This window comes from Nerophis lumbriciformis, linkage group LG09, assembly GCF_033978685.3.
Source record: "Nerophis lumbriciformis linkage group LG09, RoL_Nlum_v2.1, whole genome shotgun sequence".
NCBI lineage: Eukaryota > Metazoa > Chordata > Actinopteri > Syngnathiformes > Syngnathidae > Nerophis > Nerophis lumbriciformis.
Window position 1 is genome coordinate 32,334,777 of NC_084556.2, and position 15,020 is coordinate 32,349,796.

General features: G+C 41.2%; 3 protein-coding genes across 5 annotated transcripts in view; all 3 read right to left on the reverse strand.

The window, feature by feature from the left end:
- Positions 1 to 5,389, reverse strand: part of ggnbp2 (gametogenetin binding protein 2) — a 36,776-nt gene extending 31,387 nt beyond the window's left edge. Inside the window, exons 1-3 of one of the 2 annotated variants that reach the window (XM_061963300.1) lie at positions 5,165 to 5,389; positions 4,376 to 4,497; positions 2,545 to 2,625 (exon numbers count right to left, since the gene is read on the reverse strand). In XM_061963300.1, the coding sequence (XP_061819284.1) occupies positions 2,545 to 2,625; positions 4,376 to 4,468 (174 nt within the window). In that variant the 5' untranslated portion in view covers positions 4,469 to 4,497; positions 5,165 to 5,389. Of the gene's footprint in view, positions 1 to 2,544; positions 2,626 to 4,375; positions 4,498 to 5,080 lie in introns of both variants that reach the window. The other variant, XM_061963299.1, reaches the window with a different exon arrangement.
- Positions 5,390 to 9,309: 3,920 nt separating this feature from the next.
- On the reverse strand, positions 9,310 to 14,980 carry LOC133607240 (phosphatidylinositol-glycan biosynthesis class W protein-like). Of its 2 annotated transcripts, none has more exons than XM_072913832.1 (2): positions 14,900 to 14,980; positions 9,310 to 11,042 (listed from the first exon to the last, which is right to left on the reverse strand). In XM_072913832.1, exon 2 carries the CDS (start codon positions 11,037 to 11,039, stop codon positions 9,585 to 9,587), a length of 1,455 nt encoding a protein of 484 aa, XP_072769933.1. In that variant the 5' UTR covers positions 11,040 to 11,042; positions 14,900 to 14,980; the 3' UTR covers positions 9,310 to 9,584. The 2 variants fall into 2 exon arrangements, with proteins under 2 accessions (XP_072769933.1, XP_061817708.1); XM_061961724.1 differs by lacking the exon at positions 14,900 to 14,980 and adding an exon at positions 11,398 to 11,402.
- LOC133607239 (phosphatidylinositol-glycan biosynthesis class W protein-like) lies at positions 13,202 to 15,019 on the reverse strand. Its single transcript, XM_061961723.1, has 2 exons — positions 14,900 to 15,019; positions 13,202 to 14,668 (listed from the first exon to the last, which is right to left on the reverse strand). The coding sequence occupies exon 2, from the start codon at positions 14,663 to 14,665 to the stop codon at positions 13,208 to 13,210; it is 1,458 nt and encodes a 485-aa protein (XP_061817707.1). The 5' UTR covers positions 14,666 to 14,668; positions 14,900 to 15,019; the 3' UTR covers positions 13,202 to 13,207.
- Between the last annotated feature and the right edge of the window lies 1 nt (position 15,020).

Genomic DNA, 15,020 nt, shown 5'->3' on the forward strand with positions numbered 1-15,020 from the left:
GCCAATACCATCCCTACAGTGAAGCATGGTGGTGGCAACATCATGCTGTGGGGATGTTTTTCAGAGGCAGGAATTGGGGGACTAGTCAGAATAAAGGGAAAGATGAATGCAGCAATGTACAGAGACATCCTGGATGAAAATCAAAGCTTCTCATCCAACCTGAAGGAGTGAGAGAGGTGCTGCAAAGAGGAATGGGCAAAGAGGAATAAGCGAAACTGCCCAATAAAAGGTGTGCCAAGCTTGTGGCATCATATTCAAAAAGACTTGAGGCTGTAATTGCTGCCAAAGGTGTACCAAATTATTTTATTATATTGTCAAATATTTTTTAATAAATTAGACAAAAAATGTAAAAAAAACCTTATCACATTGTCATTACAGGGTATGTCTGTAGATTTTTTAGGACAAAAATAAATGTATTCAATTTTGGGATAAGGCTGTAAAATAACAACGTGGAAAAAGTAAAGCGCTGTGAATACTTTCCGGTTGTACGACTTAGAATGAAAATAACAAAACAAATATTTTTTTTCATGAAGTATGTACTAGAATTGTAAGTCGGGGGGGTGTCCTGCTTTGGAAAGAATTTTACCACTTTAAGATTGCATCCGAATTTTTGTGTCGCCATATACACATTAGTGGCTAAGTTCAATGAGTGCGTCTGTTGGCACATGAGAGAGAGCGTGGCTGCTGTTAACATGACAGAGATTTGGTTTAGGCGTGGTTTGTACAGCATTTTAATTTAAAAATGTTTTAAATGTTTTTTTAATAATTGCAAATTGGTTGATCAGTTCGTTTCACTTCCGATTTATGCGACGTTTAGCGAGTTCACTTTCTGTTGAATGGATATCCATCTGTATAAACTCGAAACTGTCGAGTATACTGTATGTCGATCACTTTGTGTAAAGACAGCACAGCCTTTGTGTTCAATTTGAATACTGTATCTTAGCTGTTTCGACAGTAATGTGTTCATACAAGTTTAGATTGTGGTGTGACGTTTAAGGGGGGGAAAAGACGCTAATGTCCCTTTTTCATGTTAGCATTTAAGCTAGCCAGCAAGCTAGTTCTTCCATAGGTTTATCAAAGTGCCGTTATCATTTAGTTTTTCGATTTTTTTTTATTTAATACTGTAATACTAACTGTCGGGAGTTTTACAGCTGTTATCATTACGATTGTAGCTGAAATAGGCTCCAGCGATCCCCACGACCCCGAAGGGAATAAGCGGTAGGAAATGGATGGATGGGTGGATGGATCATTACTGTTTATGTGCATGTAGTACAAACGCCCTAAGCCGCTGCTAAGAGTGACCGCTTTGCCTCTTGCAGTTGTAATAATACGTGCATATTACCAACGCTGGAAAAGTTACCAACTAAATTTTCATTCATTGTTCAGTTAACACTTATCAAATGTCCGTCCAGGCCTACGCAATCCTGGCTGCTCTTGTCATTTTGTTTAACTTTTTTAGACCAACACACAATGGTTAACTTATTTTTGCACTTGCATGACGGTTAAGTATGTGAAATACAGCAAGGTGTTGAAGTCGAAAATTATTAGTTGTTTTATTATACAAAGTATAGTTAAGAACTATAAAATGCTACTAAAACATTGCCTGTACAGTTTTAGAAAAAATATTCATTACATTTTAATCAAAATAAAAATCAAAGCTAGACCAGTGTGCCAAAACGAGGGGGTGTCGTGGTCCGTTGTGGATATCGGGTTCCGGTCCTATATCAGCAAAAAAAATATCAGATTATATCCGCTTGCATCTAAAATGTACGTAATGAGCTCCGATACAGGCAGTCCTGCAGCGCGTTTACTTGTGCTAATTTGCAGGAAAGGAGGGAGTTTAGGGTTGAATTGTCCATCCTCGTTCTATTCTCTGTCACTTTCTTTCTAACCATGCTGAGCACCTTCTCTGATGATGCATTGCTGGTTGGAGGTGGGCGGGGTTGGGTTGGGTTGGGGGGGGGGTATATTGTAGCGTCCCGGAAGAGTTAGTGCTGCAAGGGATTCTGGGTATTTGTTCTGTTGTGTTTGTGTTGTGTTGCAGTGCGGCTCTTCTCCCGAAATGTGTTTGTCATTCTTGTTTGGTGTGGGTTCACAGTGTGGCGCATATTTGTAACAGTGTTAAAGTTGTTCATACGGCCACCCTCAGTGTGACCTGTATGGCTGTTGACCAAGTATGCCTTGCATTTACGAGTGTGTGTATAAAAGCCGCATATATTATGTGACTGGGCCGGCACGCTGTTAGTATGGAGGAAAACAGGACGCTAAAGGCAGTGCCTAATAGGCACGCCCCCGATATTGTTGTCTGGGTGGAAATCGGGAGAAATTCGGGAGAATGGTCGCCCCGGGAGATTTTCGGGAGGGGCACTGAAATTCGGGAGTCTACCGGGAAAATCGGGAGGGTTGGCAAGTATGCCAAAGATTTGCAGCCCTAATCGGGACCTTCCTGGCTAAAACGGATTGTGTTCGACCTTAGGAGGTTCTACTGTCCACATTCCAGCTCAGATAAAAGGGGGAGGACTGTTGGGAACCCGGTGTACCAACCTCTGCAAACTGTTTCCAATGGGAAGTACCAGTTACATGCCTGCCAAAGTCAGTGGCACCATCAGAAAACTCCATCACCATCTGCAAACAACAAAAAGGATATGATTGATAGATGCACAGCTTTTCATCATTTAGAATACTGGTGTTCTCGGTTGACTCTTAATCATCCTGACCAATTTTCTCTCAGCAGCATGTGATAGCTTGCGTTTTCTTCCTGATCGTGGCAGTGACAAAACTGTGCCATGCACTTTATACTTACAATGGTCTGCACAGTTGCTCTTGGGATCTTAAGCTGCTTTAAAATGGCTCCAAGTGACTTTCCTCACTTGTTCAAGTCAATGATTCGTTTTTTCAGATCTGTACTGAGTTCCTTTGACTTTCCCATTGTCGCGTTTGTAACCGAGTCTAATGACTGCATCACATGAGCCCTATTTAAATGGGCTCAAAGAAGTCAACAGGTGTCATCAATCATAATCACTCACATGAAGTTAAGAGGCCATGCCATGAAGCTAATTTGATTCGATTGTAACTTTTCTATAGTCACCAAAATTGATAATGTATGTTGCTGTATGTATACTTTTGACCCAGCAGATTTTGTCACATTTTAAGTAGACCAATAATAAATTCATAAAAGAACCAAACTTCATGAATGTTTTTTGTGACAAACAAGAATGTGCTCCAGAGTTGTAGAAATTATTGGAAACTCAAGACAGCCATGACATTATGTTAACTTTTGACCACAACTGTACATCAATTAGGGCTGTCAAATTTAATGACTTGTCTCATGCGATTTAGCACAAAAATATTGAAGTAATCATGTACAAACACAGATTAATCACGCAATTGATTTTGTCCGCACATGCGCCATTCCTTTAACTGTGAGTGGTAAGCAGAAAGGCAGCACGGGTTGTTACACGGTCAGTACAAAGATCAGTGAAGAGACCCTGGAGTGGTGTGCTCGCTAGTAAATTGGGCTTCAATAAAACACCTTGACATGATTGTAGATAACACGGTTACCAGGTTTTGAGCAAATACGTTACATGCACTCAAGTGAAACAATTTTTAAAAATTTCATGAATGACATTCTGAAAATAAAATTGCTTTGTGTCAAAATATTGGGGTCTTTTCTAAAAAAAAAATGTAATTATGTAAGCAAGTAAATTACTGCTATCTATCGTAATTAATTAATTAAAGTGTGATTAATCTGATTCACCATTTGATCCCAAAAAAAACCGACAATTTTCACACCCACACTGTAAGAATGGAGCACACAAGTTAGTCTGTCTCTTTAGCAAGAATCTTGGTAAGGAAAAAAAACACTGTTGTAGTGATACCGATAACTCAAAACATGGACAATTCAAAACATGGAAATAAAAACATTCTGCTTTGAGGCGGATTCTCTGTTTCACTTTGAGAGTTCAAATTACAGCATTTGAACGGTTTGATGGATGACTGAGTAAAAAAGATCCCCCATTAAGGGCAGAGCCCTCTTTATAAAAGAAACAGTAGTCAAACAATTTTAAAAACCTAAGTAAAAAGATTATTGTGTGCAGACAAGATAGTAAGCAGATATTAACAGTAAATTAGCAAGTTGATTATGGTAATAACAGTTTCGCTAAAATAACTCAACTGAAAAAGACACAATATGTTAAAGGGAAACTGTGTGTGAATGTGAGTGTGAATGTTGTCTGTCTATTTGTGTTGGCCCTGCGATGAGGTGGCGACTTGTCCAGGGTGTACCCCGCCTTCCTTCCGCCGGATTGCAGCTGAGATAGGCTCCAGTGAACCCGAAAGGGACAAGCGGTAGAAAATAGATGGATGGATGACCTACCGTCAAAGAGTCATCAACATACAGAGGAATCTGTCTGGGAAGAAAGGGGTAGTCCTCTTCATTTTCCCTGCAAACAGCTACCAGACGTGCCATGATGTTCTCCACCTTTAAATCCAGTCCACCTACGGGGTTTGACACAGTTAAAAAGCTCAATGGAGTCTACAATAGCAAAAAGTCAGACTGCAACTAAAATACGGGTTTTCTTGCAGATAACATGGGTGAGGACAAATGATTAACTTTGTAACGTTGCCAGTGCTACTATCGCCCATAGCTTGACCTAGATTTGGTTTAAAGCAGCTCGCTAATCCAAGTGAGCCAAGCATAAGAATAATAATTTTCAGGCCTGTATTGATTTTACGATCATTGCGTGGAAAGAAGTAACAGGCAACGTAATGCTAACGTTAATCAGCTGGCCAGGAAAACCACCAACTGGTGACTCACTAGTCATTAGCTAACTTGTGGGGAAACATGAAATATACCCAGGTACAAGGGAGGTGACACGCTGTGTATGTGTTAACTATACGTAGACCACTACTATATATACAATGAAGTGGTGTTACAATGTTATGTATATGTATAATGTGTCTTGTTGCTGTGTTTGTCCCGGTAGGTGCTAGCAAACCGGACAAGCCACTTGTTAGCATCGCTGCCCTACACGGTTAGCGATAGCAAGCTGGAGTATAGCCCATACAAGGACCGACTAACCTTCTGTCATTCTTTTTTTAGCATAATATAAGTCTGCGTTGATAAATGTCCATTTGTCGAAGCGCAAGTACAATTTGAACTCACCCGCTTTGTAAAGTACGGCTGAGTTGATGCTCCGTTCCAGTGACTTTAGGAAGTCGGGATTTTAGAGCTTCTGGTCGGGAAACGCGACGACGCTCCTGAGTCCTTGAACGTCTCGGGGAAAAATGGCTGCCAGGCGTGTCGACAAACCATATATCTAGGACGGTCGCATTCCTTTTTTACATTGTCTGCCTTATAATATGTCTTAAATTGATTCCACGCCGAATCCTAATTGTGTTTGTTTAATTAATCGTAAGCATGAAATGATCATGCTGTACCGACTATTATCTGGCAACGGTGACGTGAATTTGTTTGGAAAATACTACGGTACATTAAAAGTCCACATATTTTATCTTTCATTGTTGTAGTGGTACGTGTCTTCTTCTACTTTGATGAGCCCATACAGAAGTATTTGATGTCTTTGACGTTAACTCCACGTAAATACATATAACATTATAATTTCACTGGGTGTATATGGAGGAGAGATTGTGTTGAGTTGGGATGGACGGATCGATAGAAATATTGTTAGTATTGATGATAACATGTGTAGTATCAGTACCGGATCGATACTAGTGTGATTAAATTGATATTTTGTAGCCCTCTATTTCTCTCCCACAAATATACCTAGAAGTGCGTTTTTGTTGTGTCGTTAAAATGGCCACATTGTTGATATTGTATTTATAATGTTTAATGTAAAAGTGTATTTATTAGTATTGTCAAAGTTAAGTCATGTGATTAATCACAAAACATTATCTCATTAGTCATGCATAAATTCAGATTAATCGCCAATTTATTTGACCTTAACTGCGGGTAGTTGCTTTACGGGCAATGATCAATTCAACGCATACGACAGTGCAAAGATGAAATCAAAATATTTTCTAAATACTAAGTTTTGAGGAAATAAATCCAATCCACTCTATTTATACAGCACAATGTAAAAAAAACAGAGCAGCACGGTGGAAGAGTGCCTCTCAGTAGGAAGGTCATGGGTTCGATTCCTGGCCTGTGTCTTTCTTTGTGGTTGCTGGTACCTGGTATTGTTGTATTTATTGTTTAATATTTAACAAATATGTTTGTTGATATATATATATATATATATATATATATATATATATATTCAATCCCCACCTAGTACCAACCTCGTCATGTCCGTTGTGTCCTGAGCAAGACACTTCACCCTTGCTCCTGATGGGTGCTGGTTAGCGCCTTGCATGGCAGCTCCCTCCATCAGTGTGTGAATGTGTGTGTGAATGGGTAAATGTGGAAGTAGTGTCAAAGCGCTTTGAGTACCTTGAAGGTAGAAAAGCGCTATACAAGTACAACCCATTTATTTATTTATATATATATATATATATTATAAATATAAGAGACTCGTCGCCCAATGTTCCAATAGGAACGGGAGGAACTGTCAAAGTAAGTATACATATTGTTTTTGTTTTCCTAATAAAGGCAAAATTCCAAAATACAAACCCCGTTTCCATATGAGTTGGGAAATTGTGTTAGATGTAAATATAAACGGAATACAGTGATTTGCAAATCATTTTCAACCCATAGTCAGTTGAATATGCTACAAAGACAAAATATTTGATGTTCAAACTGATAAACTTTTTTTTTTGCAAATAATCATTAACTTTACAATTTGATGCCAGCAACACGTGACAAAGAAGTTGGGAAAGGTGGCAATAAATACTGATAAAGTTGAGGAATGCTCATCAAACACTTATTTGGAACATCCCACAGGTGAACAGGCAAATTGGGAACAGGTGGGTGCTATGATTGGGTATAAAAGTAGATTACATGAAATGCTCAGTCATTCACAAACAAGGATGGGGCGAGGGTCACCACTTTGTCACCAAATGCGTGAGCAAATTGTTGAACAGTTTAAGAAAAACCTTTCTCAACCAGGAATTTAGGGATTTCACCATCTACGGTCCGTAATATCATCAAAGGGTTCAGAGAATCTGGAGAAATCACTGCACGTAAGCAGCTAAGCCTGTGACCTTCGATCCCTCAGGCTGTACTGCATCAACAAGCGACATCAGTGTGTAAAGGATATCACCACATGGGCTCAGGAACACTTCAGAAACCCACTGTCAGTAACTACAGTTGGTCGCTACATCTGTAAGTGCAAGTTAAAACTCTCCTATGCAAGGCGAAAACCGTTTATCAACAACACCCAGAAACGCCGTCGGCTTCGCTGGGCCTGAGCTCATCTAAGATGAACTGATACAAAGTGGAAAAGTGTTCTGTGGTCTGACGAGTCCACATTTCAAATTGTTTTTGGAAACTGTGGACGTAGTGTCCTCCGGACCAAAGAGGAAAAGAACCACCTGGATTGTTATAGGCGCAAAGTTGAAAAGCCAGCATCTGTGATGGTATGGGGGTGTATTAGTGCCCAAGACATGGGTAACTTACACATCTGTGAAGGCGCCATTGATGCTGAAAGGTACATACAGGTTTTGGAGCAACATATGTTGCCATCCAAGCAACGTTACCATGGACGCCCCTGCTTATTTCAGCAAGACAATGCCAAGCCACGTGTTACATCAAGGTGGCTTCATAGTAAAAGAGTGCGGGTACTAGACTGGCCTGCCTGTAGTCCAGACCTGTCTCCCATTGAAAATGTGTGGCGCATTATGAAGCCTAAAATACCACAACGGAGACCCCCGGACTGTTGAACAACTTAAGCTGTACATCAAGCAAGAATGGGAAAGAATTCCACCTGAGAAGCTTAAAAAATGTGTCTCCTCAGTTCCCAAATGTTCACTAAGTGTTGTTGAAAGGAAAGGCCATGTAACACATTGGTGAACATGTCCTTTCCCAACTACTTTGACACGTATTGCAGCCATGAAATTCTAAGTTAATTATTATTTGCAAAAAAAAAAAAATGTTTATGAGTTTGAACATCAAATATGTTGTCTTTGTAGTGCATTCAATTGAATATGGGTTGAAAAGGATTTGCAAATCATTGTATTCCATTTCTATTTACATTTAACACAATTTCCCAACTCATATGGAAACGGGGTTTGTAATTACTTGTACATTTTCAAGTAAAAAGTTTTGGTATCTGTATTGTCATAGGTGCAATATTGACTCATTGTACATATTTTAGGTGCAGTTGCACACTAATCAAATGTTATACATGAAATATCACTTAACCACTTTCATATGTTTATTGTTGTTGCACTACCACTATATTAGGGATAGGAATACAAGAATTCAAATTTTTGTCATGAACTACAACCAAAATTATAAGCGTATTGTTTGATTGTCATTCAAAAATTGGCAGGTGTGGAAATATTTTTTTTAATGAAGCACTTTATTGGATCTCTTTAGGATACAATATTGTGACAAATTAATAGAAAGTGTACAGTAAATGGAAATGTTGCATTATATTTTGTGAAATTTCTTGACTGTAGGCTTTCAACAAAACACGACATAAGCTGAAATAGTCCCTATTTAAAAAAATAAAATAAAAAATATAAAAAACTGTAATATTTTTAGTAATGTTGATTTTAAATACTTTTCAGCGTTTAAATTTTTTTTTTTTAATACAATTTTCAGAAACACCCTTAACGAGAAACTGCGCTATTTGGGGGGAAATTTTTCCTGTCTTTCACAATCATTGGGTAAGACTAGATGTTGAACACATACATTTTTCTTTTTTTTTTAAAAATGGACTCTGTTAAATAAATGTGATCAAAAGTACACTTACAATGGAGCCTATGGGAGTCGCTCTATTCTGCCTATAAAGCGCCTAAAAATATCTAAACACTTCCACCAACACTTTATATACACACGCTGTAAGTATATTTCTAATGTAGTAACAGGTATACTATATATTATAACATATAATATTTACGTATTTTGCGCATATTACCGGTATGCATACGGCGGCGCATTCATTTGATAGACGCATCGCAATGTTCGCTTTTTCTTTCAACAACATAATTGATGATCACTCACTGCAGACTTAATGAGAGCCAACAAACATAATTAAACAATCACTTACTGTACTTATCTGTATTTAGATGAATGACTCAATCCTTGCAAAGAAAAATGGGGGGGGGGGGGGGGGGGGGGGTTTGGAACAAAGCGTCTTCAGGTCAGCTCACCATCAGATTATGTCAATACAGCAGCATAAGGAAGCTACCTCTCTCTGATCAATGCGCCGCCAAATGTTGGTCCTTAACGTTAGTGCTTATAATAACAATATTGCTAATACTTGGTTAATATTCAGGTCACCAAATGTAAATCGAGTATTTTGGGGGCTTTTTGGATGGTTACTTATTGGGTTTTAGGGTCCAAATAGACGTAATCATTTCATGGCACTTTTATTTATGAGTTAGAATGCATTAGAAAAAAACAGTTTTTGTTTCGAACAAAAAGTGCAGTTCCCCTTTAAGGCTTTGGAAAACACACTTTAAAATTTTACTGTGATTCCAAAGAGGTGAAAAATATATATTCCAAAGCAATTCATGAACATGTATGATAATAAAAAACCCACAGAAAATAAACAGCTGCAGCCGAGTGTGTCCACCAAGCAGTTGGTGAATATTGTGAAGATATTTGCAATCAAGAAAAATAACATCTGATTTTTGTCGACGGCTTGAACAAGACACAACTTTTCCATATCGTCTTTCTTTTTGTCCGAGCCTGAATTTGAACTCCATGATGACGGTACAAAGCAGCAGCCAGACCATGCCTGGGAAAAAAGTACAATCAAATCAACAACACCAATGCAGGATATAAAAAGCAGAGATTGAGCGACACACCAGAGACAGAAAGGTAAATTGGCCAAGCGGCGAGACACTGGTTCTACTAAAGTCTGACATGTGCACAAAGCGGCAAATAGCGCCACAGTCGTCATCAGGAGGTTCAAAATGGCTTTGATCCAGTCTCTAACATGGGATCTGGGCTGCATTACATAGCTTCCAATCTGAACTCCTGCCATGTAGATGGCAACATAACCTAATATAGAAAATATCCCCTCCTTGTTAGCATGCAGGAAGTCCTTTCCTCTGTCATTGTTGTTCATGATGAAAGCCTTGAGGTCTGTTGTCTCCAAAGCAAGCTGATACATTCCACTGATGAGAAGCGACAAAACCCACGACTTTCTTGTTGGAACTGCGACCAAAAGCACTTTTGTCAAAACTTTCACAAGAGCGAGTGTGAAGAAAAAATTCCAGTGGACGCCGTATTCAGTCACATGTTCTTGGTAGTTCCTCAATTTGACAAAGACAAGTCGTGCTGCACCGAGAACCACCAGGGGCCACACAGATAGGATCTGTTTGGAGATGTGCTTCAGCTTGGATCCAGACACGCTCTTCCCACGTGCTTCTGGGCAAACCAGACCATTCGCCATGACGAAGGCTCCAACACCAAAATCCATAACGCCAGTTCCGTATGTTTCCGTTTTAGCGTATCGCCTCGGAAAGACTTTAAAGTCGACGGCGAGAATACTGATGGCCGTTTGCACGTTCACCATCACTCTAAAGATGGTCACGAAGGGAAGCTGTTTGAAGTGAACAGTCCTGCTGAGGAAGGCCCCTGGGGTGGTGTGGCACTTTGTACAGTAGATGTGGCAGAGCACACATAACAACACAAAGGTTAAACTCAGGACCACCTGAGGAAGAATGTCGCTCAGGATGGTGCATGACAGGACGAGGGGGAGGACCAGCACTGAGAAATCTAGAAGTAGGTGAGAAAACCAAGGACATGGCAGAGGGAGACTCCCTTTGGCTTGATGGTGGAGGATCAGAATGAGCGCTCTATTGAGGATGCACAGTGGGGTGAGGAATGAACCCACTCCTACTTCTTGTAACGTTGTCCCATTGAGATTACTGACAAATGCTTCCTTCAGCTCCTTCTCAGACATGTCCTGCAAACAGCAACATAACATTTACTGCATTTTGGTCAATTGAGTAAAAATATTTGTAACATTCAGCTTTTTACTTTCTGGATTAGATTTTGAACAAAACTGAAGTTATGGCTATCAACGTTCGTCTGTTAGAATTTTTAATTGTGCCTGATGAATTCTATTCGAGTTTCCATGCTTTAAAAATTGATTAATTAAAAAAAAAAAGTCTCTTTTAAAGCATTGTTTGAAATATTTTTGACTCACGTGCAAAACTACTGTTTGAAATGTACTTTACAAAGTTAGGATATATTTAAAAGTGCACATTAACAATAACTATTTGTAAATATATGCCATTTATTGTGCTGCCAGTACTTACCAAAGTTGATCTGCAACACAGAAGACCAGAATAGTTTCACATTGCAACTATATAGCTGTCTTGACGTCATCAGGCAAAATATTAAGGACGTCCCATTCAAGGGGGCTGGGATTTGTGAGGGCTGTATCTGCTCAGACGTTAATACAAATCATTAAAATAATTACTGCTGCTAAATTATGATTATACGATAAATGTAACACTATTATTAATTGGCTGATTGTGTCAGCTTTATTGATGACAAAAACAATGATAAAACAAATTACAGTTGCACAAATTACCACTTACCCTAAAGAGGAGTACATGTCCAACTGAACATATTAACTGTTTAATGTGCCATTTATATTTCAGAAGAGTTAACTCCTATTTCTAAATGAGACATATATACTGACTGACTTTATTTGCTGCTGATTTACTCCAACCTTTTACTTTTTCAGAAATACGTTTTAATCAACACAATTTATTTGGAAAAAGAATCAGCCTGCACACAGTCACACTCAGCCTTCCCGGTAAGGTCTATTCAGGTGTACTGGAGAGGAGGCTACGCCGGATAGTCGAACCTCGGATTCAGGAGGAACAGTGTGGTTTTCGTCCTGGTCGTGGAACTGTGGACCAGCTCTATACTCTCGGCAGGGTCCTTGAGGGTGCATGGGAGTTTGCCCAACCAGTCTACATGTGCTTTGTGGACTTGGAGAAGGCATTCGACCGTGTACCCCGGGAGGTCCTGTGGGGAGTGCTCAGAGAGTATGGGGTAACGGACTGTCTTATTGTGGCAGTCCGCTCCCTGCATAATCAGTGTCAGAGCTTGGTCCGCATTGCCGGCAGTAAGTCGGACATGTTTCCAGTGAGGGTTGGACTCCGCCAAGGCTGCCCTTTGTCACCGATTCTGTTCATAACTTTTATGGACAGAATTTCTAGGCGCTGTCAGGGCGTTGAGGGTATCTGGTTTGGTGGCTGCAGGATTAGGTCTCTGCTATTTGCAGATGATGTGGTCCTGATGGCTTCCTCTGGCCAAGATCTTCAGCTCTCACTGGATCGGTTCGCAGCTGAGTGTGAAGCGACTGGGATGAGAATCAGCACCTCCAAGTCCGAGTCCATGGTTTTCTCCCGGAAAAGGGTGGAGTGCCATCTCCGGGTTGGGGAGGAGATCTTGCCCCAAGTGGAGGAGTTCAAGTACCTCGGAGTCTTGTTCACGAGTGGGGGAAGAGTGGATCGTGAGATCGACAGGCGGATCGGTGCGGCATCTTCAGTAATGCGGACGCTGTATCGATCCGTTGTGGTGAAGAAGGAGCTGAGCAGGAAGGCAAAGCTCTCGATTTACCGGTCGATCTACGTTCCCATCCTCACCTATGGTCATGAGCTTTGGGTCATGACCGAAAGGACAAGATCACAGGTACAAGCGGCCGAAATGAGTTTCCTCCGCCGGGTGGCGGGGATCTCCCTTAGAGATAGGGTGAGAAGCTCTGTCATCCGGGGGGAGCTCAAAGTAAAGCCGCTGCTCCTCCACATCGAGAGGAGCCAGGTGAGGTGGTTCGGGCATCTGGTCAGGATGCCACCCGAACGCCTCCCTAGGAAGGTGTTTCGGGCACGTCCGACCGGTAGGAGGCCACGGGGAAGACCCAGGACACGCTGGGAAGACTATCTCTCCCTGCTGGCCTGGGAATGCCTCGGGATCCCCCGGGAGGAGCTGGACGAAGTGGCTGGGGAGAGGGAAGTCTGGGCTTCCCTGCTTAGGCTGCTGCCCCCGCGACCTGACCTCGGATAAGCGGAAGAAGATGGATGGATGGATGGATCAGCCTGCACAACATGATGTTTACCAACATTTTATTGTAATGCCACAGAGATGTAAAACATACACAACAGCAGAATTTATGAACATGTAAGCCAGGAGGACACATACAGAAAATACATTGCTGCATTCAAGTGTGTTGACTAGCGAGTTGGTTAAACCCGTCAATACATTTGAGAGCAAGAAGAATAACAACTGGTTCCTACTGACTGCTTGAACAAGACACAACTTTTCCATATCGTCTTTCTTTTTGTCCGAGCCTGGATTTGAATTCCATGACGACGGTACAAAGTGGCAGCCGGACCATGCCTGGGAAAAAAGTACAATCAAATCAACAATGCCAATGCAGGATATAAAAAGCAGAGATTGAGCGACACACCAGAGACAGAAAGGTAAATTGGCCAAGCGGCGAGACACTGGTTCTACTAAAGTCTGACATGTGCACAAAGCGGCAAATAGCGCCACAGTCGTCATCAGGAGGTTCAAAATGGCTTTGATCCAGTCTCTAACATGGGATCTGGGCTGCATTACATAGCTTCCAATCTGAACTCCTGCCATGTAGATGGCAACATAACCTAATATAGAAAATATCCCCTCCTTGTTAGCATGCAGGAAGTCCTTTCCTCTGTCATTGTTGTTCATGATGAAAGCCTTGAGGTCTGTTGTCTCCAAAGCAAGCTGATACATTCCACTGATGAGAAGCGACAAAACCCACGACTTTCTTGTTGGAACTGCGACCAAAAGCAATGAAGTCAGAACTTTCACAAGAGCTAGTGTGAAAAAAAAATTCCAGTGGACGCCGTATTCAGTCACATGTTCTTGGTAGCTGGTCATTTTGACAAAGACAAGTCGTGCCGCACCGAGAACAACCAGGGGCCACACCGACAGGATCTGTTTGGAGATGTGCTTCAGCTTTGATCCAGACACGCTCTTCCCACGTGCTTCTGGGCAAACCAGACCATTCGCCATGACGAAGGCTCCAACACCAAAATCCATAACGGCAGTTCCGTATGTTTCCGTTTTAGCGTATCGCCTCGGAAAAACTTTAAAGTCGACGGCAAGAATACTGATGGCCGTTTGCACGTTCACCATCACTCTAAAGATGGTCATGAAGGGAAGCTGTTTGAAGTGAACAGTCCTGCTGAGGAAGGCCCCTAGGGTGGTGTGACGCTGGGTACGGTAGATGTGGCAGACCACACATAACAACACAAAGGTTAAACTCAGGACCACCTGAGGAAGAATGTCGCTCAGGATGGTGCATGACAGGACGAGGGGGAGGACCAGTACTGAGAAATCTAGAAGTAGGTGAGAAAACCAAGGACATGGCAGAGGGAGACTCCCTTTGGCTTGATGGTGGAGGATCAGAATGAGCGCTCTATTGAGGATGCACAGTGGGGTGAGGAATGAACCCACTACTACTTCTTGTAACGTTGTCCCATTGAGATTACTGACAAATGCTTCCTTCAGCGCCTTCTCAGACATGTCCTGCAAACAGCAAAATATCAAATTACATTAAAAGAAAATCAATAACATTTAAGTTACTACAGAAACCCTCCTATTAATAGCAAAATAGCCAAAAAAATGCTGCTCAGGGGTTATATATACACAGTACTTTCACTTTTGCTTCTTTATTGGAATTTGCGACGATTAACGCCTTGTTGCCTGGTAAATTAATGGACGCTAGCAAATATTACTTGTATTAGTCAAAACCCTTACCGTGATGTTGTCAAATGCAGGCTCACATAAATAATTGTATGACAGGACAGATGATCTTGCGTCCAAAACCCGAGCGGAAATGCTTACGACACGCCTATTTCCGTGTTCACACACGCCGCGT